The following is a 24,026-nucleotide window of genomic DNA, read 5'->3' as shown; positions in this document are numbered from 1 at the left end:
GCTGGCAATTGTGCTGAAGACAGCAGTAATACCTGTCTAGGTGGAGTTTCAGAGTCATGAGGGAAGGCCTGGCAAGAAATACAAGGAGAACAAAGGCAGCTAGTTGCTACAGAGGCATAAAAAGAAGTAGGGACTAGTTCATAAGAGTTGGTTAGCTACCCTTGCTTCTCACCATGCCACTTTTCACTTGTAGCTATCGCAGGCCAAGTAAAGGATAATAGACATATCCAAGAGTTTGCCTTCTAGTCTATCTGAAGCAGAGGCAGAAGCTCACTACCAAGCCCTCTGAGTTGCAAGTGCCAACTCATATCCTCCTCTTCCTCCCTCCTTTGGACACCTGCTGTTCTCTACATACATAGTGGCAGCTCTTTCTTGGAAACATGATGATGACCTGTACACCCTACAACATGAAGCAGGTGGAAAAATGGGAAAATGCCTAGCTTCCTAGTAAATGATTATTTGATATATATCTAAGGGTCACAGGATAAATTCCATAATCCACTTTACTTTTATGGTTTGCCTCAGTTGTGAAGAATAAATGACTGAAGAATACAGCATATGTTGTTTAACCCTTCCCTGTATGTTTCCCACATCTCAATAGCATGTACTGCTGTGCAAAACATGTGTTAAATGTATAAGGGTAGCCTTTTGTTCCTTATCCCTTAGTAGTATGTCTAATAGAAAATGAAGCACTGGTTTGTTTAGGTTAGTTCCACTTACAATGTCAAATATTAAATTACAATTTGATGCATGTTAATCTCACGTAAGTGTATATTAAATTAATATAAATTACATAATTTATAAATAAAATAGATAAAATAATTACTCTCGTGTAAGTATATATTAAAAAGCATTTGCTGTTTTATCATACATTTCTAGAGACAGAATTCAAGTTCAGACACATAATGGGAAAAGAAGACAACATTAAAAAGACATAAGAGCTAAGACCTTCAAATGGTTATTTAAAGTTAGTCACACTTAGCCATGAAATTAATTACTTGATACTAAAACTGCCTAAGGTTGAGTGTTGCTGGGAAGTTGCTGTTCAGAAAGACCACCATATAATTTTGCTGACTAGTTTTGCATACAGTGATATAGTATACTGTAGTGGCTGACTACAGTTACCATGCATTTGCCCTTCTATTCTCCCTACAGGCAGAGTCTGCTCACGAGTGAACCCACCTTCGATGGGGGTATTTGATGAGCATGACAGTGGCAGGCGTTTCTGTGCAACTGCGCAGAATCACGTTAAAGGTACAAGGTAACTCAGCATTTTCGTCCTACAAGCCCTCTGTGGTGGGCTTTAGAAACCTGACTGGTATTTTTCTATAAACTTTTGAGCTATCAATTTTTCTTTTAGTCCTTATTTTATCCCTCATTAAATATCTTCCCTACTTTATTGATAGATCATGTGATTTTCTCTGCATCCATCTTTACAAATTTCTGTGGTTGATGAATTGGCAATGATGTTGGACATTACTTTTTTCTGAACTAACACCAGAGACAAACACTGCTGTGCTTTGCTACTGGAGAGGAAATGGTGCTTGTACAGAAATCTTCCTTCCCCTCTGCTTATGGTATTTTTCTATTTAAGCTTTTCCTTCTTGCTCTCACTACTGCAGGACTACCTGGCTCACCATTTTTCCTCTCTGCTTCTGTGGCCAATGTGTAGACTACACTCCAAGCACTGTTAATGCCAGGACTATATTCAGATAGGGGTTTTAGGTTGAAATGTGTTCTGTTTTATCCTTAGGCATTCCTCTGATCTTACTGGCATCTATAGCTGTGAAAAAAATTCCCGCACTGAAGTTAATCGTGTCATTAATAAGCAAACATGGCTTTTTAAGGAAGGATGTACTTTTATTCCTGAAAGAAATCAAACTGCAGAATCATCAATAATAATGTATATGCAAAGTTTCTCATCTCTAAGTTGTAATATAAGAACAGATTTCTTACAATGAAACATATTGTTATAAAGTTTTCTATATCCTCTTTTTTGAAACGTAACATTTATTTCAAATTTATGTAACTAAATCAACTGCAATGCATACTGTTACTAATGTAAAGTCTACCATCAGCTGATGTCTCAACTATGTAAATCAGCAGTGAAGATTTGTTTCCATCCCTATTTTTGTTACTGTTCTGTTGCTTAATTCTGATTTTTGTCTGTTTGTTTATCATTGTAGGTGACTGAAATCTGTAATAAGCATAACCAGAACAGAGAAGCATCCAGTCTGCAGAATCAAATGCATGCTACAGAAGCACATGAGAAGTAATTAAAAACTGTACAGATTTTGAGAGTAATCTATTCATTAGCTTTATAATTAAATAAAATATGATTTTGCTAAGAAATTAGCATTCCTTTGAGTTGGAACACAGTACAAAAAGGCATCTTCAGACTGCAGTCTTCTCAAATAGTTTTAACATACCATCAAAACCAGAGGAGCTGCACAGATTGCATATCAGAGAAGAATTTTCCTGCTATTCTTATATTCTAGATAAATTAATCTAGAAAGGATAAATACAGTCATTTTTGTTTGATGTTAATTTATGTCATTTTTATAGCCGGGTTCTGAGATTATTAAGAATGATGGTACCTATTCCAAGTACTTGTTTACTTTCCCTGAGAATGGCAGATACATCCTGAAAGTTCTTATCCAAGCCAACAGAACTGTTGTTCCCCAAACTGCAGTGCCATGGAGTCATGCCATGTCTAAACCATGTAGAAAATGGTAGAGCAAAGTAAGGCAGAGAAATGTATACAGCTATTTATTCCAGCACTTGTTTATATCAAATCCCTTCACACAGAGTATTCACTAGAGCAATGATGGCCCAGCTAAGAGGTATTTAGTTTTGAACACTTATCAAACTCTGTGTGTGGTTGCTTCCCTTTAACACAAGAAAAGTCTGTGTTCCGCAGAAGAATATTTAAAGTAGACTGTAAACAGCTGTAATAAAGCAATATCTGTGTACTACAGATAGACAGGATTTGTGGTTTGCCTGTGAAAAGATTAACTGCAGGTTTATTAACTGAAGTACTATAATCAGTTATCTTAAATTAAGAACTGTTGAAGTTTTAGTAAGTTAAACTCTCCTGTAATTATTTTATAACCATTTACTTCAATTTCATATTAGCTTTCTTAGTAATTAGCACTCTTGAAACTGTAAAGAAACAGCTATTGAACTAGAGATTATGGTACTTAATTGACATTAATGAATTTTCCAAGTTTAAAATGATATAAATGAGGTGAAGTTCAAGTCACCTGCATACTACAAGAATTTCCATACAGTTAAGATTAATCAGCATTTTTTAAAGCTTGAGGCAAAATCAAGATGAACTCACCAAGACCCTCAGCTATTAAAAATGATATTCAGATCAGAAGAAGATGTTTCTATAGAACAGCTCTAGGAGGCTACTTCACAGTGTCTGCAGTGCCAATAGGAACTTATGCTGATGTGTTTCCACCATGTAAAATTGTCTTGATGCCAGAATAGAAGATGATAAGGTCATTTTATCATGGGTTGCCACAGGAAATTATTTTGATGAAGGCCAAGGTATGTTTTTTGGCTTGCTATCCTGCTCTCTACCCAAGGTGAAATTGCAAAATGAATACATTTTAAGTGAGCTCCCAACATTTATCAACAGTATCTTGTTGCATCTGGAAGCATCTGTACAAGCACTAGCTTGATTTTTGTCTGTACTTTGTAGCAGAAACTGAAGATTTAATATTTCTCATTCTTCACCATTAATCAAATTTTTGTTAACTATAATGCTTAAATGTGCTATTCTAGTAATTCAGTGTGATACACACCACACAACACAAGATCTGTAACGGCGTTTAGTCTCATGGACACCAGTGGGAATTTTATGCAGTGGTTCCAGGGCTTTATTCTTGCTCTGCTCTTGCAAAGATTTTAAGTGGAATTAGCCAATATATTTTTAGTCGGAGATTCTTGGAATTTTGATGGAAGGCTCACCTTCACTATCTTGTAGTATTTTGCTACTCATGGAAGAGAGACATATATTCTGTGTATGTGAGGAAAGAGTGGAAAGAAACATCAAATTTGGACAAGAAATAGGAATTTTACTTCATTTAGTGCAAGGTCAAATTCAGTTAAGTCAAAAATACTGAGTGACTTCAGTGTGGGTTCATGATGACTGCCATCATCTGTTCATTTCAGTGCTGTGCTGTGAGAAATTTAATCATTCAAGCAGTCAGTTTAGGTAATAAGTTATTTACAGATCTATCCACCATGCTGCATTTATTTTTTCCCAGTAGCTGAACTAATGAAACTGATACTAAGTAAGTAGTATTTTGAAAGTATTTTGAAAAGAAATTATTTTGAAAGAGATCAAGAGTTTGAATGATAACTAACATACATGTCTATCTTCTAATATTTGTATTTTCAGCTGCAAGTTATGAAATCAGAACAAGTGAGACTCCTCTAGAACTAAGAGGCAACTTTCATGGCATGGGTTTTTTGAGTATTTCCCCTCTATCACCTGAGCATGCTGGCTGCAAAGATAAGTTTAAAAGTTTCACTAACCAGTAGTGTGGAGGTGTTTAAAAAGAAATTGGTTGTTACTGTTTCCAAGGCTTCAGTGACTGCTAAAGCCAAACTGAAAACAATCATGAGTTCAGATTGATACGAAAAAAACAAACCAAACCAAAACAACAAAACCAAACAATCCACCACACAGAGAATAGTTTAGCTAACTTTTCTGTCCAATATTTCAGAGAAAGTGGGATGATGTAATTTCATATCATGGCCATCAGGAATTATTTTTTGATATACTAGCAAAACAGATGGAGGTAGATTTCAACCTAAAGATTTTTCAGGTTTTTTCAACACTTTTAAATGCATGTGCCTGGATAATTTTTCACACAGTAATTTAAAAAGAATTCCATAAGACCTCCAGCAGCAGTTTACTCTCTTAATTATTAATGACTTTCACAATATCACTAAGAACACAAAGTATTTTTTAAAAAGGCAGAGGGGATGACCTGCAAAATTATTGGAAAATCTGCTTAATATCTGTTCCACAAAAATATACAGGAAAGCTGATACAGAATTTAATCACTAATGAATCGAAGGATGAAAATATAATCAATGTCAATCACTATCATATTTATTCCATTTTTATTTTTTTTTTAATGCAGCTCCTTAACAAATTAGGAACTACCTAGCTGGGAGATCTCAAAAAGTAGCTAGAAGGAAATCATCATCTAATAGACATTTCTCAAAGGACTGCAAATCCATGATAGGTGTGATGCTATTAAATACTTTATCAAGGAATTGGAATAAAGTATAAAGTCACTTCTCGGCAAGTTTCTTCTAGTATGAAAGGAGAAAAGATGAGGAGCAATAGGACAGCCACATAGAATAATCTGGCCTGCTTGACAAACTGTTCCCTCTCAGGAAAAACACATTTTATTCCAAATGGGATGGTTATTCATTTAAAGGCAAACAATGCCATTTGAAAGGGGATATTTTACATACCAAATATTGTACACAGAAGTTGCCAGCATTTTACTATCTCACTAATCTAATCTTGCTTTTTCTATTGTTTCAATTCCATATTACATAATTTTTGCATTGTTCAGAATTTTTTTCCAGGAAATTCTGATTGTGTGTCAGTGATAATTTCTCTCTTCTAAAATGAATAACAGAACATAGACCACCTGAAGAGGCATAAGGAAATAAGGGTTTTTTTTTTAGTTCACAATAAAATATCAAGTATTTCCTCCTAAAATTAACACGTAACTAAATGCAGCCAGCATATCCGATATAACTGTTACTTGCATAGAACATCAGTGTCTTGTTGCAAACTGTAACACCTCTTTTTGACCCAGAGGCGGTGTTAGGAGTGCAGAGCGAGTGCGAATTCCACAAGGACAAGGCACAGCACTCAGCAAGTGAAAGCTGGGGCTTTATGGGAAGGGTAGCGTTACCACAGTGGGAGCCCCAGGACACTGATGCCCATCAAAATGGGGACCCAATGCAGCAGAGCGCTGCTTGGGAGTGAAGCTCAAGGAAAAGCACTGCAGGTGTGGATAGGAAAACTTGTGCTGATTAACACAGTATACACATGCAGTGTCCTGTTTGGCTCATTAGAGAACTTGCTGATGTAATGCAGGTCCTGTTGTCCAAATGCTGAGATCTGCAGCTGGCTCACGTTGGTGGCCGTGCAATGGGGGGAAGTGAACGACCCCGGGTTACTGTGATAATGAGATAAGATGCGCTTGGGACTCTATGTAATTGGATGAGAAGAAGCAAAGTATCCCAGCTTGCTGTATCAAGAAGATAAGATGTGCTTTAGACTCTACATCCTTGGATGGGGGAGGCAAACTATCCTGACTTCCTGTAATGAAGTCTTCTCACACACTAAAGGCGATCATATAAATAAGACTGATAAGCCATCACTTTTCTAACCAAGAACCTCACAGACAGGAACAAGTAATGGAGGTTAGGAGTTTGATATTTTTGCTGTGTTTTCAGCTCCTGCATGTGGAAAAAGCTTCTATGGTATGGCTAAACAAGAATGGCTATGAGGATTTGGTTGTTGCAATTAATCCCCAGGTGCCAGAAGATGCCAACATCATCCTGAACACGATGGTAAGAATATTTGCATTTACATGCATTGCTTCTGAGCAGTTGCAACATGACTTTTCCTCTTGGAAAGTAGCATGAATCAGGTCCAGCTCCCATCCTTGTCAACAGGTTTTTTTCTTGTTGTTTTGAATTAATCATGGATTAATCCCATAGCTACTAAACTAGTAATTTCTAATTTGCCTTGCCATCTGTTGTCACTACTAAGAGTGCTAATTCCCTCAGACAATGCTGTATTATCTCTGTTGGGAGGCAGACTGAAATTTCTTTAAATAGCTTTCCAAATTATATTTATCTGAAAGAATGTCCTATGAATGTTTGTTTAATAGTCATTGATTATACTACTGTTTGTCACTAACTAGTATATCTCATAATGTTCCTTCAAAGATTGTAAATGAAAGAAAAAAAAGGTTAGTATTATTGGCATTTCTGGGCTTAATTTTTATTCCAATCCACATAGATGCCTCAATGGATAAATTCCCCTAGAATAGGATGCAAGCTGGGTCTCAAAGCAAAAAACAGTTTTCCACAAAGTCAAATCATTTCAGAGAAAACCTGCTGAACAGGACACTTCTCACAAATGCCCAGGTTCTGCAGTATGTCTAATGCCTACTAGACCCTGATGTAGGATTTTCTCGGTCCCATGTCATTTCTAATATCAAGTACAAATGATACCATAAAATTCAACATTTCCAGATTTCTTTCATCTTGTGAAAAGATGTTTACATGAAGTAAAAGTGGATCTGATAGTTTACTTTTTACCATCAGTCACTGACCATGCCCTTTTTTAGCAATAAGTAGAGTTTAGGTCACTCCATCTTCATTAACGGACAAACCATTGAGTGTTTTTTAGGGTAGAAGTGTAGGAGTGATGGTTACTGTGAGATATCTCCCACATATTAAATTCACATTATAGCTGATGTTACGAGAACTTGCTCTTACACCATTCCTTCAGTTCCCTTGAACTAGTTAAAACTGCTCTGTTCTACCTGCAGAGCAGGCAAGGGGTTGCACAGGGACAGTTGAAATGGCACATCCCATTACTGCTCAACTTCTCATGGGTTAGCGCTCACTGTTGCTCTCAGTCCTGGCAAACTGATTCTCTTCAAGAAATCTCATTTAGCTGAATTTTATGTACATGTAACATGGTTATTTGATTCTGAAGCCTCTGTCATAGCTTGTTTCTTAGTTTATGAAAAGCCTACAGAACAGATTTTAGTTCCCTCCTTCCTGTTTGTTTTTTTTTTTTTTTTTTTTCCCACTAAACAGTTGTTAGTGGAGAGAAAAAAAAAAAAACAAAGGGAATGCTTTTTCTGATGGCTCTACTCCAAGAGAGGTAGTAAAAGAGCAAGAGGAAAGGAAAATAATGGCAGCATAATACAAATAAGAAGATAGGCAAAACAGCAGATCTGACAGAAAAATTATTACATTAGTCAGATAAAGCTGATGCTTTTATGAAAAGCAGGTGTGATGTTTAATCTTGCCAACACTTACTGTCAGTCCAGTACTAATTTAAGGGTAAAATCCTTGTATTTAGTAGTTTTCATCTCATATGAGGGCTAGAGTGTGAATTTTATCACAATCTCTGATTAAGAGGAGGATTATAGAACTGGTGAGAGATTCCAACGATTACATTTTAGTCCTTGGCTTCTTTGTTTATTCTTTTCTTAGCAAAGATTGTAATACTGTCTTAGTTTTGTGTTACGCACTTAGTTCTACTTTATTGTACTGCTGTTTCTTGATAAGGCTAAATTCTTCATTGCATATACAGACACATTTTAAATATTAACATTGATATTAATATTTTATTTTCTTTCATTCCCTAGAACATGATTAAAGATGCTTCTAATTACTTGTTTGAAATGACAAAACACCGATTCTTCTTCAAGTCTGTAAAAATTATAATTCCTAAAACATGGAAGGAAAACAGCAACTACTCAAAATTAAAAACAGAATCATATGATGAGGTATGATTTAGAGAACTCCTTATGATTAGAACAACAAGGAAAAGCTAGACTGATAAGGCTACATTATGAATCATAGCAAAGTCTAGAACTAATCCTGGAAGTTCTTGCTCAGAAGTGTTGAGAGTGTGTGTACGATTGAAAAAAAAATGTAGGACTAAATTTATTCAATGAGAATCATCTAACACTTCTCTACACCCATGCTGTATATAACTTTGGTCTTACTTCTTCAGGCAGATGTCATCATAGCAGACCCTTATGTGAAACATCTAGATGATCCTTATACCTTACACTATGGAGGATGTAAGGAGAAAGGACAGTACATCCACTTCACACCTAACTTCCTGCTAAATGACAATTTGACTAATGTTTATGGAGAAAAAGGTAGTACTACTATTTAATTTAATTGCCCGTTTCATTGTTCATACCAAATGGCCAAGATTTTTCTAAGTGATTAGTGAATTTGGGTACTTTAAGTTGCTTGCTAAAATGAAGAAAAAAATTTGAGACATATTTTTCAGAAGTAGTAAATACCTGTGAAATGTCTGAAGTTAAATATTCAAACACTGGATCCAGAAGTTGTTCATCCCTTTGAAAACCTTAAATGGTTATTCCTCTGCACTTAACTACTGCCATTAGCAATATCCTTCCTTTTATGACCACTTACCAAATAAACTATCCCATGTTTGTGTATCTGATTTTGTACTACACTGTGCCAAAAAATGCAAGTTTTGCTGCTCTGTGGGACAGAAACTTCACAAAACCTAGATTTCCTTAGATTTTTGTGAACTTGGAAAAAACCCTCCAGAACAGTTCTGCAGTTCTAAGAGTCAAATGTGAATGAAAAAATCTAGTCCTGGTTGCTAAACGTATGCCTTCCTAGTTTCACATCAAGGAAAAATTATTATCCCAATTGCTTAAATATTTCAAAATCTTCCTGTATTACCTCAGAAAATAATTATTTAAAATTGTTAAAGTGCCTAAGTAAAACACTCAGTAGCTTTTAAACAGTTGTATTTAGATTGTGCATGTGCTATTCTTTTTCAACAGGTCTAGTTTTTGTCCACGAATGGGCTCACTTTCGATGGGGGGTGTTCGATGAATACAGTAGTGACATGCCTTTTTACGTGTCTAAAAATTCTGAAGAAGCAGGTGTTGTAGCAACAAGGTAATATTTTTTTCATATTTCTGCTTTTACATTACACGGGTTTAAACATTTCAATAATGTTTTCAATATTCTTGGGTTTTGTGCTGAGTTTGTACTTTGTAGGGTGTCCATGACCTGTTTGTATGATTACAAGACGCTTAGTCAGCAACATCTATTGCCAGCTCTGCAGCCCACAAAACCACAGCTGCCTTTGGTGTTGTTTTGCAAGAGGTTCAGGAGATCAGGCTGGATAATTTTTTGCTCTCTGTGCAACTGCAGACTTTATTTGTTTTGTACTTAACATAATTTTATTAAAGAACAGTTATCAACAATGCTGAAATTGCCTACTGAAACCATTGTGATTTTAAACAGTTTCTACAAAGAGGGGTAACAACTGAATGGATGTAGAGAATTAGTTCAGACATGCTTTTTTTCCTAGCTTAGGCATACCAATACAGTCTTTTGTACTGCAACTACTAGCAGGATGTCTTTCCTGCATAGCCTATAATTATCACAAGAAAGATCACAAAAGACCACGAGTGTTTTATAATTTTAACTATTCCCAGATTAGTTTGCGGACCCTGTCAGGCACAGACAGCCTGCCTATGTACTTGTGCAGTGTCTAGTACAGTGCTGTATCAAAAGCAATTGGCTTTGGGCAACCAAAATCCAAATAAATAACCAGTTACAGACTAAAAATGGGTTCTTAACCAGCGCTGCCTACCTTCTCTTTCCTTAGGTGTCCAGCTGGCGTGACTGGGATACCTGTTTTCCAAGACTGCAGCGGAGACAAGTGTGAGCTAAGGAGCTGTAGATATGATGGTCAGCTATATGAAAAAGGCTGTATATTTATTCCAGATATACGACAAAATACCTCATGTTCTGTTATGTATTTGCAACACATACTTTCTGTAAGTATTACTATACCTTTCTGGACTGAGATTTGGGTAACATTTGGGGTCAAGCCAGTTATTTCTGCTGGGGACAATGATCAGTCAGGTGTTTAATTCTATTTCAAAGAATGTGGATGGTGCTATCAGTTCTATTAAAATCTGTTTAAAAGGGAAGACAAAGAAGCTACTGGAAATTATTTGACAGCTGTTTTCTGTCAATAAGGGTGAGATACACTCCAGTATCCGTGTCCTTCTTGCTACATGTTTGGAGAATCAGGTCAACAGGCACAAAAGTGAAGCATTCTTGCCAAATGCCTTGCCCATAACTGTAGTTTTTGATCACTCCTTATGTAAACTGGCATCTGAACTGTGTTACCTGGTTACCTCTATTACATGTCATTGTAGAGAAATCTGGTCTATCTATCCTTAACACACAGGCAACAGCCCACCTCTCTTGAAAGCAGCCAGGACAAACAGGCAGGCCTCCTTAGGCCAGCCCTGTACTGTTCCACTGTCTGAGAGGGTGCTGGGACAGGGGTTAGCAGGATGGACAGTCTCCTTGCAGGCTAGATCTTGGTGGTACAGGATCACAATTACTACAGCTATCAACTTTATTTCTTTGGTCAAGCTCTTTTCAAGAACTTTATGGGTATACTGGGCCTGGCTAGGATACAGTTAATTTTCTTTATAGTGGATTCTGTAGTGCTGTGATTTAGATTTATGACCAATAACACACTAATGTTCAAGCTTTAGCTGAACAGCATCAAGGCCATCTCTGTTTCTCACTCTGACCCCACCCTAGTGAATAGACTGCAGGATGCACAGTAGGCTGGAAGGGGACACAACCAGGCAGATGACTGAAACTAACCTCAGAGATATTCTACACCATATAACATCATGCTCAGTAATAAAAAGGAAAAGAGAGGGGTTTAGGAGGGTCAGCCATCTTCTGCTTGGGAACTGACCGGGCATCAGTCTACCCACAGGAGGTGGTGAGTGATTGCCTTTGCATTGTTCGTTTTGTTTTGCTTCTTCTCTCTTCTTTCACTTATACTTCACTTATTAAACCTTTTTTTTTTTTTTTTTGCTTTGTTTTATTTTATCTTGACCCTGAAATTTTTTTTCTTTTATTCCTCCTTTTCTCTTCCTCCATCCTACTGAGGAGAGGGAGCAAGTGTAGTGCTTATCTACCCACTGTGGTTAACGCACAACAATGGGTCAGGGTCTTCCTTCAGCAGTATACTGTGGACAACCTGAGACGTCAAAAGATTATTTCCTGCTTCTCTCAAAGTCTTGACTTTGTACCTTTTGCATGCTTCCTTATTCCACTCAAGAAAACCTACAGGAATTGGTCCAAGACCATCATGTTAACCTGAGAAGTTGGTTAAATATTCAGGCAGCTAACTTGTGCTGACCTCCATGCTGTTCAGCTACAGTATTGATGTCAGCAGGTTTAAATCTAGTAGGTCATCCATGAATCAGTCACTCCAAGGATACCAGTACTCACAGACTGAAAGCTTTGTTTCTGCATGTCACAACATGCTTGTGCTTATGTAAAATCTGAGATACGTTATTTGGGAGCACTTTCTTTGCCTGCCTCGTCTAAGATCCTGCCTGGCCAAGTACCATGGTACAGAGGACATTTGCTGGAGAACACTTTCATTTGTCCTGTCTCCCACCACAAACTTAATATTTTCTGAGATACTTTCTTATGCTTATACCGTTGGCTTCAGAATTATTATCATCTTCAATCTGACTTTTTAGGCGGTTGAATTTTGTGATAAAAACACTCACAACAGTGAGGCTCCAAATATGCAGAATAAGATATGCAACCACAAAAGCACATGGGAAGTAATTATGGAATCTGATGACTTCTGCAACTTGACTGTTCTAAATGCCTCTGCGCCCCCCTCTGAGACTACCTTCAGACTACTGCAGACCCAAGACAGGGCAGTCGCTCTAGTACTGGATGTTTCTGGGAGCATGTCAATGGTAAGAGTATGCATTTTATAAGTAATTTTTAGCAAAAACTGTAAGAAGCAGAAAAAGTTACCAAAAAAAGAAATCAGTAATCAACTTGATTATTTTAGAAAAAAAAAAAAAAAAAAGGACTACTGTTATTGTCCTTGGTGATTTTCTTTAGAAATTACTACAAGATACCACTTAAAAATACTGAGAGTTATAGGTCAGACTTGGTCTGTTTCTTCTGGTAAAATCTCAATTTCATATACTTTCCTTCCTTTGTTCCAGACCTAGAATGACAATTCCATTGTATTTCTTTCAAGCAGAAAATGTATCACAGATGGAGTTTCACACTGTATTTTTGTTATGAAGCATTCTGAAATTTAAAGTAAACATGTAGGTCACAATATGTCAATAAATTAGATCTTCTTTCCTCATTACAATATTGCTCTCTGGAATCAAGAATGTGAGCTGGCATAATGTTATGTCATTTTAACAAGGTTGAGGTTATTTTTACTTTTTTTTATTTCATAAAACTTTGCATAGGTTTATTCTTTCACAGTGTCTTGTGGCATGAGATACTAAGTTTGTTTATGGATGCAAGGTTTAGTAAATGTCCCTGGATATGTGCTTAATTGTATAAATACCCTAATACTTTTATAAAGCTGTAAGCAATGTAGAAAGAATGTAATCTGTAAAAAGATGACAAAATTATCTGGGTAGGTAAGGCAGCTATCTCATGATTTATTAATAGACCTCAAGCCTTTATGCATACTCTAACAGCTTTTAAAAATCAGCCTATATACTCTTTTGATGACACACTGCATTTTCTTATCTATAACAAATCTTCCACAGTTCAGCAATGGCCATTACTCTCTTACTGATAATACCATAGGTTCAGTGTTTCATTTCTCACAGGAAAAGGAACCTAAAAATAAGACTATTCATCTAATGAAGGTAATTCAAAAAGCTCAAATATGTTGAGAAATATTCTTAAATATTTGACAGTCATACCTTAAACCAAAATACATATGAACGAGCATAAAACAGTATATGCTCCAACTCTTTAGTTATGGGATACCTATAACAATGGTGGGATTCTCCCATAGTGCTCCATCAACAGATCTATTTCCAGACATGCTGTTCTAGTCCAGAACTGCTCTTGAGACTGATCTTCAGCAAAGATCAGCAACTGTAATATATTATTTTTATAATGCAGATGTCTACCAATCGTAGTACATTTTATTAAATCAGTTAGTAAATAATAATGTAATACTAAAACCCCAAATGAAAATAATTATGAAATTAATACTGCAAGAATAGATAGCTCCAGAGATAAATGTTTTCAAGTATAACTTTCTTTTTTCCAGTGATCCCTTTGAATATTTGCATTTAAAATAGCCATACTTTAATATTGTTTATATTTTCAAAATACTTAGTCTCTAGACTAACCTACTCCTCAGGCATTGTAGGTGTTGTCCTTTTGCATCACCATCACACTATCAAAAAAAAAAAAAGTGATAAAAAATCTTGATTAGGAATGAAGTTATAACATCAGAAGATGGACTCTGCCTGGTGACATCTTTCCTGGAAACTGCAGTTTACTGCACTTTCACAATACCAGAACATGGTTTACATCTCCTCTATAACTGAGCATGTATATGAGTTCCCTTATGATAGATAGTTTTTAATTTTTAATTACAACCTGATCAGCATAAAAATTTCCTGCATTTTGTTCATAGTCATAGCTTTTTAGAAGAGATTGCATTCTAAGGATGTTGGTTTTTTTCACATACAGTACAACCGCATCAGACATCTCCATAGTGCTGCAGAAGTATTTCTGCTCCATATTGTTGAAATTGGTTCCTGGGTTGGAATTGTCACATTTGACTCTGACGCATATGAAAAAGCTCCTTTGCAACAAATAAACAATGAGACGGCACGCCAAAAACTTGTTCAATGTTTGCCTACAATTGCTAATGGAGAAACCAATATCTGTGCAGGCATACATAAAGGACTTGAGGTAAAGTATAATGTGGAAATATCTCCTGGAATGTATGGAAAATGAGAAGGAAGTGAGAAACATACTGGAACATGTACTTCCTGTGCAATGGTAGAGTTCAGAAAGATAATATGATTCTTGAATCTATCTGGAGAAAATCTGGTATAGAAACAATTTGGCATTACCATTATATGGCATTAGAAAGAGTATTACCAGAAAACAGGCCAGATGTGATGTCCAGGCTTCAAAAAGGATATTGTAAAGTAAGATCAAATTCCAAAATGAACTACAAGAATGATCTAAATTTTGGAATAATTCCCACAGTTCACTAGTTTTGTATCAAGCCCCTAAAATTGTGAAACCACATACAAACCATGAGATTGGGAAACAGTGATGGATATATATTATTATTAATTTGTCTGTCTTACTTCCTTGGGCTGGCAATCTTAAATCCCAGAAGATGTCACCTAATTCAGATGCAAAACTGAAAATCAGGAGTAACGTGTAGGAAAAGTGAAGAGGGAAATTATCCAGAGAAGTATGGACTGCTGAGGTAGCTGAGAGTCCAGGGCAAAGAGGTGCAGGATAGAGGGACAACAGGAGGAAGACTGGTAACCAGACAGACAGAACAGACAGGACAGAGGCCTCCCTCTTGGTTGTCCCCTAACCCCTTTCTGCCCCACCTTCAGTTACCTCAGAGCCCACCCTTAGACAGAAGGCTGTCGTTCTCTACTCTTGAAATTTTGATTGGAGAACAAAGAGTAGTTCCAGACAGTGGACATATGTTTTTAAAATGATGCCCTTAAATATCTAGTCCCTGAACCAACAAAGTATATACAGGCAGAATGCTTCTGACATCTTCAATGTGGGAGAGGTTCCTTCCCTAGGAAAACATATTAAATAATTATTTATAATTGAACACTTACTAAATCTAGGCAATTAGATCTTGCAATATCAATTGGAATAATTAGTATTGTAATAGTTTTAGTGGTAAATAAAAATTCAAACAATTATTAAAGAATAAATTTGTCTGAGATTTTAATTTAACAGCTCTAAATGCATACCTTGACTATGCTCTGGGATAAACTAGTATTTAAAAATTATTCTGCTGCTTATATAATGAATTATTTTCTTGATGCAGTTAATTGCAGATAAAATGAATACTACATATGGTTCAGAAATTGTGTTACTGACAGATGGAGAGGACCCATATATGGCAGTTTGTCTTGAATTGGTGAAACAAAGTGCAGCAAAAATTCACACCATTGCATTTGGGCCATTGGCAGCAAAAGAATTAGAAGAATTTTCAAAACTAACAGGTAAATATTCTAAATGCACTCCTTCTCTAGCATGCATATTCAAGTATAAAAATGTAAAAGCAAGGCAATTCATTGGTCTGGAAAAAATAAATTTAAGACAAATTTAATTTAAAAAAAAATTGGTTTTCATGACAGGCTTTTTTAATGCAAACAAGCATAACTCTTTAGATCCATAGATTTGCTTTAAGAGCTGTCTTGATTTAAAAAATGCAATAACATGAAAATACCCTATCACTGAGGGGATTTAATTATGATATTCCTATGTAACATAGAAAGAAATGTCTAGAATTTTATTTCATTACATGCAATGACTAGAACTTTCTATATGCTTTTACTTATAAGCATTTTTTTATTACATAGAGAATAATGATCTTCTCCAACTGCTGCAGTTGAAGGGCACTGGCTAGGAAACTGTAAATGCAGTGACTACCCTTCTCATTAGCAGGCATAGCTGTCAGCTGAGCTGGAGCTACCTAATTAGTTTGAAAACAACCACTTAAAAACTGCCCATAGGGGTGTTGCCTCATGCTGTAGCACCTGCAAACTCCATGGAAGAATTGAAGATTCTTGCATAGATCTAGAAAGCAAACTGACTCCAAATAAATATGGTGAATAAACATTCTTATTTGAGGGGTGTACATGCTGTGCATTTTCAGACTACAATCCACTTGGTTTATCAATTTAAATAGCTTGGAATGCTCTTACATATACTTCAACATTGTTAAATCAACATGACTAGGGGAGAGTCCAGATTTCAATTCTGTTCTGGCCTGTATTTGAAGACAGAATTTGTTGTTTAAGCTCCACTGGCAGAGTATTTATTAAGAATGACTTGTGAGCCAGAAAGAACCCAGATGGTCCTACAGCCTGTAGTCTTCAACCGGCAGGCCTTCCTGCTTAGAAACAAAAATCAGTTTTCCAAAGGTACTGAATAGCTAACACCTCACCCAGCTCATATGACTCCACATGTTCTCTCATGAAACAGAGCCTTACACCTGATGCAACCTGCACACCTTCTGTCAGTCTGTGCGTGAGGGACAGGGGTGAGAGGCATTAGGTGGCAGGGTGAAGCTGTGGGCAGCCTCCGCACACCCCGAGTAGGCTCCCCAGGGCTCAGCACTGCACAGCAGTCTCTCCCTCATTCTGGGATTCCAGTGGCCTGGGCATAAGGAGCATAGTGATGGCTCAGTTTATGTCTGGCATGTATGATCGTGGTTTGAGAGAGACTTGCAACAAATGCATGAAGTGCAGATGCTTCAGTAGAGCAGTACGAAGCGGCATGCACAATGAATTCATTAACAGACCTGCACTGAGTATGAGAACCTCCAACAGACTCTTGCTGCTTGAACTCAGTATGCATGAAAAGAGATCTAGACTTCACATCTGGAAATAAGGATGATCTGGTTGTTAAGAGTCAAAAACCATGGAAGAGCACTGTGTCTTTTCTACAGAGGTATTCTCAGAGCAGAACTTCACTGAAGAGATAATATGTGACTCCAAAAGTACTAGAAGTCATCTAAAAATGCTGTAGTTGATGATATGCTGCAGGGAGTGGGATTTTTTTGCAAACTTTGCCAATGACAGATAAAATGAATTGATTACACAAGCCAGAATTTACTATGACATGTGCATTAACACGTTCATAAAAAGATACATTTCTTTTTTTATATTGTAACAAATTGGCTGCCTCATTAGAACATTTAGTACCAGAAGTCACATAAAATTTAGCAATTTTAGGATAAAAAATAGTATCTCTAATTCTTTTGTTCTTGTCTTTCAGGAGGTTTAAAGCTTTATGCTGTAGATGGAGCTGTCCCCAGTAAATTAATTGATGCCTTCAGTGCAATTACATCAGGAAGTGGAGATATTTCTGAACAATCTATTCAGGTCTTAATTTCAACACTTCTTCTACCTCCTATGCTTTTAGTTGATCAGTAATTGAGTGAATTTAGACATTAATGATCATAATTGTCAGTGGTTCAATTTGGAAATAGGACCAAGTGCATTTTTTAGTGATAACCTATGTTTCACTACAATTAAATAAATATATAATTTACATAATTTATATAATTCTTGATTTTACAAAATCAAGAAAATTATTTCTCATAATTGTCAAAGTCCAAGAGACTTTGAGAGAAAAAAGCAAGAAGAAATCCCCGGGGATGTTTAGTTCACTCTTATATGAAACATGGTATTTCAGAGCATTTTAACAGCGTAACTTAAGTAACAAAGATACAACTAAAAATGCAGGCTCTCTCCTAAGCCATATGTATCATTTTAATGTATAAACTTTTAGACTTTTAATCTAGGCCAATTGTTAATTAGAATTTAGCATCTCATTCCTCTCCTCATTAATATTTTAACACTGATCCAGTCCTATATTTTATCCAAAATATACCACTCAGAAAGATAGCTAGATTATAAGCGATAGATGATGATGAGCAGACAAACTGCAGTGGAAATACAGCTTACTGGCACAATGCTTTAGATAGCTAGATAAATAGTTTAGATACAGAAGTGAAGGACTTACTGTAACTTATTCTGTTTACTATAATTTTACACTTAATGCTACTATGCAAGCAGCCATTTCATAAAGTGAATCTGTGATTTTATTAGGTTTCTTCATTCAGTAGTTGTGCCAAATGGCTCTTAATTTTCCTGTAGGTAGAGACAGCAGAACTAGAAAGCCTGCCATCATCTCTATATAACTCTGAGTTATAAATAAGTAAGCAGAGATCTTTTTTCATGCTAGTTTCCAAAAGGCATAAATGCTTTTCAATTCTCTCCTTCAAGACTACTTTATTTTAAGCCAGCAGTGAATGGATACAACACTGTGCAATGGATGAGGAATCACTCTGAAAATACATTAAATGCTTCTTTACTAAACAGCAATAAGACAAATTTTATTTCTCTAACAACAGCTTGAAAGCAAAGAACTATTTGTTCAACGTTCTGGATGGATGAATACTACTGTGTCTGTTGACAAAACTGTGGGAAATGACACTTTCTTCATCATTGCATGGAGTCTATCTCAGCCATTTTTTTTCCTGAGGGATCCCAAAGGAAAAGAATATGGAAGTTCAGACTTTACAATCAATAATTCAAACCCAAACACAGCTACACTCAGTATAAATGGCACTGCAGAGGTAAAGACTGAACATTTTCTTTTATTTTCTGGATTAACATTTCCTATAGAGTAGCATACAGCTTTTCTTTAATAAAGTTTTTATTATATAAGGGAAACAATGGCTCTGTTAGAACATGAAGGTTTTTCACTAATTTTTAAATATTTTTAAATTTTAATTGCAGGTGGGTGATTGGCAATTTTGTATTAAAAATACTCATACAGCAACTCAAACTATATCAGTAACAGCTACCTCTCGACCAGCATATTCTGATGTTCCTCCTGTGACCATTGCAGCTCACATGAAGAGGGCAAACAGAGCATTCAATCCAGTTGTTATTTATGCAGAGCTCAGCCAAGGGTTTTTGCCTGTTCTTGGTGCAACTGTGATAGCCACCATAGAGAAGGATGGTGCTGCAGCAGTAACCTTTGAACTTCTTGATAACGGCGCAGGTAAGTTTCCATATACTTTGTAAAAATTTTTGCATTTATGCATTTTGGAATCCAAGTCTGCATGCTCCCCTCAGATTTATCACTAAGGACTGAGTCATGGCTATGCTCTATTATCAAGGGAAAAAAAAAAAAAAAGGAGACAAAGAACCCTACTGCTTTAGGATGGAAGTAAGCTACAAAGCTTCTTCTTGACAAGGAAAACAAAGACATGGGCCTTTACCTGAAAAAGTCATTCGCTTTCTTTCCTGTGATGTTACTGAGGGCGCAAGCAGAACTGTTCATGATAGCAGGTACATTGCTCATACCTACTTTCTGAAAGTGTACTTCAGGAAATCATCTGCCCTCAAGAGGCAAGGTAAAAAGAAAACAAGCTATTTAGTTAGTCCATCTCATATTCTATGCAGCTGGACTACAGTCTTAACATTAGCTCACCAAATGTTAGCTTTCTCTCTTTTGTATGTTAAATAAGTACATTATTGTTCTTTTCAAGAATATCCTTTCTTAGAGCAATAGCAAGATATTCCTCGCATTCAGCATCCCTCAATCTATTTTCATCTCTCCACTTCCTTCTCTCTCACTACTGCTGTAGTCCCATAGCTTTCTAAGTTCACTAGTAGCCAGCAGTGCCTCCTCATTCTATTCTTGCTTTCACATTGATGTACTTAAAAATATAGTAAGATTTCAATGTGTTGTCAGTTGGATGCCACCAACAGATCATCTACTGCAGCCAGCCATGTACAACTGCACAAGTTCACTTAAACATAAGGAATCTTTCTTAATGAATTCCCGGCCAAAGGTTATATTATGATATTTTTATAATTTGAAGGTGCTTTGTGGAGTAGATGGCCAGTAAATATTAACCTGGTGGTTCCATATAGTAACAAGAGATTTATCTACTTAAAGGTGTTAATGCAACATGGGTTTTTTTAAAAAATACATATGAAACACAGGTTGTCATAGAGGGTCGGCTCCTATTTTTAAAGATGCCCACATTACTAAAATACTGCCAGGTTTTCTGCATACTAATGTTCAAGTTTTATGTTTATGTATGAATAGCAAAAATAACCTTGTTTACCAGCAGGTATCTTTTTTGAGATATTAATTACTAATAATTCTATACCAAGGTGCTGACACAATTAAGAATGATGGAATCTACTCGAGGTACTTTACTTCTTTACAAGGCACTGGAAGATACAGTGTAAAAGTGAATGCCCATGGGAGAAATACAACCACCAGACTTAGCCTCAAGCAAAATCGAGCCTCATATATACCAGGCTACAGACAAAATGGTAAAGAGCGTTTATGAAACAGACAATTCTTTGCATTATTTTTATGCAGAAGGGTGTAAAGGTTTAGCAAATGGGATCACTTAGATTCACAAAAATTGCATTTGATCTTAAAAGATGTTCCATCAATCATTTTTACTACAAAAAAGCCCAATCAAAACAAAACAGCTCCAACTACTGTTTCCTATATATGGAGATAGCATAAAATCTTGTCTTTAATCTAAAAATTATTTTCTCTTACAGCCATGGAAGGATGAATATTGCTCAGAATCTGTATTTCAGCCTCTCACAACAGGAATTTAAAATTTATAATTCTTCTTGAAACTTTAAAATGGGGATTTGGGGTAAATAAATTCAGCATGCAACATCAGTATACAAACTAATGCTGCTAGAAAACTTAGCTTTTGGGATTTCTTGATTTTAGTACTTTTTCATCTGAATGCTGAAAAAACACTAGTTGCAATTTAATATTCTCACACTTATACATTGTGAAATTTAGAAACATAAGCATAAAAATTGTCTAAAACTCACAAAACATGGCCTGCATAACTGAAACTCTCTTGAGGCCAGCAACATGAGTGAAGAGATGGATAGAACCATTTTATTGCAGCCATGGCTCACCAACATCTGTAACCTCCTGTACTGGTTGCATCATTTCCAATTTCTACACTTTTCAGACATTGTCTGCTTTTTGGGTTTCCTAAATTTTATGCTGAGAATCCTGATATAGCCTTATTTTATGTCTTTATTTCATTAACTTTCCACTAAATTTGAATAAACTAAAGAAAACTTATAGGATGAGAAGAGATAATAAAAATGAAAAGAAAATGCAATTCAGAGTTCTGTCATGATGAAAGTTGAAAAATGTTTTAAACAGGTAAAATTTATATGAATGCACCAAGACCTAAATTTGCTGATAAAGAAATTCAAGTCAAGCTGGGAAGTTTCAACAGAATTTCAACAAGTTCCCTTGTAGTGAATACACAAGAAGATTCTGCTCCTGTTTATCCACCCTGTAAAGTTACAGACCTTCATGCTCGTATAGAAAACAAAACAATAGTCTTGACTTGGACAGCTCCAGGAGGTGACTTTGACAATGGAAAAGGTGAGTCAGACACTACACTTTTGTGAGATTAAGTTGATATTTTTATCAGAAAGTACATACTCTGAGCACCACTACTCTGGGATGAGGATTACATCTTCCCCACCTGAAAATGTAGCCAAACAGAAAGTTAGCCTGTTGCATTATACCTGGTTTAGTTTTCCTTAATTTTTCATGTTAAAAAAACCCCAAAACAATAAGTAAACCAAGGAATACTATAAACATGCCAAATAAGTAAACTTATAGTACAACCACTAGAGACTTTGGCAACAAGGCTTAGTCCATGTTTGTGCATAATAAAACAAAAGAACAAAAACCGTAAAACCAGCCAACATGGACAATACAAAACTTTAGTCTATTTACAAAGATGTAAATGGACTACACAGATGCAGTAACATTCTATCCAAAATACTTATTTTAAGGTTATTGTACAGGAAAAAAGAAACCTAATTCCAGATGAAATGTACAAGCATTTCCTTGCACAAGCCAGAGATTGTATGTTAAAATATACATCCTGTAGTTATGCAGATTACAGTTTCAGATTAAAATCTTACATTTATCTAAAATTTTTAATAACCATCCACACAAGGAAAAAAAAAAAACTCAAAAAAAAAATCTCAACTTTTTTTTTTTGCTATTCAGCAACTATATGTCTAAAAACATTTATAGCTAAAGTGGTCAGTTATTGCATTATAGTTTAAGATAGCAGGTTCTGCACTGGTTTAGAGCTGGGCATATCATGCACATCTCTGCTATCTAAAGAGGAAAAGTTATAAGAAAAAGAGAGAGGGAAGAGGGGAAAGTCTTGAAAAGCTACAGACTTGAAACAGAAACAGCAGAACCCCCCAATTAATCAAAGGCATTTACAGCAGTGTAACTACCAATTCTTTGATTACAAATGGGAGAATCATTTTGTGTTTCCCAGTTTTTGCTATCAAAATCTCCTGCTAAAAGAGAGTATATGTATCAGCAAGGCCTGCCCCTGCTATCTACACATATATTTTAATTGTCATTTCACCTTGTGTTTGTATGTTTCAGTCAGCTACATTTTGCACACATCAGCACAAAGGTAAGAGTGTTGATGAAACAATATTTTTAAGGCCTGTTCAATTTCATTTTTTAATTGAAAAGAAGGGGTTCCCAGACTCAGCAACAATCGACCTTTGACACTGTAAAGTAAGGTTTAAGAGCAAACTTGCCAACCCTCCATGCTGAGCAATAGTCAGTAGTAAAACAGGAATCACAAGCACATTTTTTTACAAAACGGGCCTAGAAGTCCTATGCTGTCACCACAAGCAGAGATATTAAAAGTTCTATATTAATTTTTGTTAACATGTGTTCTTTTTTCCCTAGCTGATCACTACATAATAAAAAGCAGTGAAAATCTTCTGGAGCTAAGAAATCACTTTGATCGTGCTATTTCTGTGAATTCCTCTAACCTCATACCTAAAGAGGCTGGTAGAGAAGAATCATTTAAAATTAAAACAGAAAATTTCATAATAGAAAACGACACCATAATCTACTTTGCTATACAAGCTGTTGATGATACCAACTTGATTTCAGAGGTGTCTAATATAGCACAAGCCACATGGTTCATTCCTCCAAAAGCACCTGTGCCTTTAGATTATAACAGCAGCAATGATGGTGCTAACAGTACAGTAATAGTGGCAATAGTAGCGGTGTGTGTAGTAGCCATCTGTACAATTGTAAGTTCAGTTCTGTGTATTTCACAAAAACAAAAGGGAAGACTGGATACTGAAACAATGCAAAAGCGTGTGTAAAATAAAATTAAAACATAAAAGGAATTTACTGTAATTTTTGCCATACAAGTTTCAAAGTAGGGAAAGACGTATTTGTACATTCAAAAAATAAGTGCACTGAGTTTAAATGGATATATTTATCTTTTTTGATAGGCTTGTTGGTGTAGGTTTTCAAAAGTGTGTCATATTCAAGTACATGTACACTGATTAAATGTTAAACATGAAAGCATATACTCAGAAATACAGTAAAGTATAATATATGTACCATCATGTGATAAAAATACTTAGCTCTTCGACTGCAAGATATTTCCAATGTAGTGTGCTTTTTTTCTTAAATAAAGGCAGGAAAGGAATATGATACTTTCCTTATTTTTGTTCTCCCTAAAATACATCAAGTAAGGC

General features: G+C 35.9%; 1 protein-coding gene across 1 annotated transcript; it reads left to right on the top strand.

The window, feature by feature from the left end:
* The first annotated feature begins 1,187 nt into the window (after positions 1-1,187).
* LOC104362607 (calcium-activated chloride channel regulator 1) lies at positions 1,188-24,026 on the top strand. The gene is made up of 17 exons (XM_042805863.1): positions 1,188-1,261; positions 3,491-3,555; positions 5,856-5,944; positions 6,502-6,618; positions 8,439-8,579; positions 8,810-8,960; positions 9,627-9,744; positions 10,463-10,634; positions 12,381-12,608; positions 14,377-14,601; positions 15,722-15,899; positions 17,680-17,786; positions 18,821-19,045; positions 19,209-19,476; positions 20,601-20,765; positions 21,640-21,867; positions 23,218-24,026. Exons 1-17 carry the CDS (start codon positions 1,188-1,190, stop codon positions 23,643-23,645), a joined length of 2,979 nt encoding a protein of 992 aa, XP_042661797.1. The 3' UTR covers positions 23,646-24,026.

The sequence above is a fragment of the Tyto alba genome, unplaced genomic scaffold (assembly GCF_018691265.1).
Source record: "Tyto alba isolate M040663 unplaced genomic scaffold, T.alba_DEE_v4.0 Super-Scaffold_1000006, whole genome shotgun sequence".
Classification (NCBI taxonomy): domain Eukaryota; kingdom Metazoa; phylum Chordata; class Aves; order Strigiformes; family Tytonidae; genus Tyto; species Tyto alba.
Note: the sequence above shows the minus strand (reverse complement) of the source record. Positions and strands in the feature narration are given on the sequence as shown.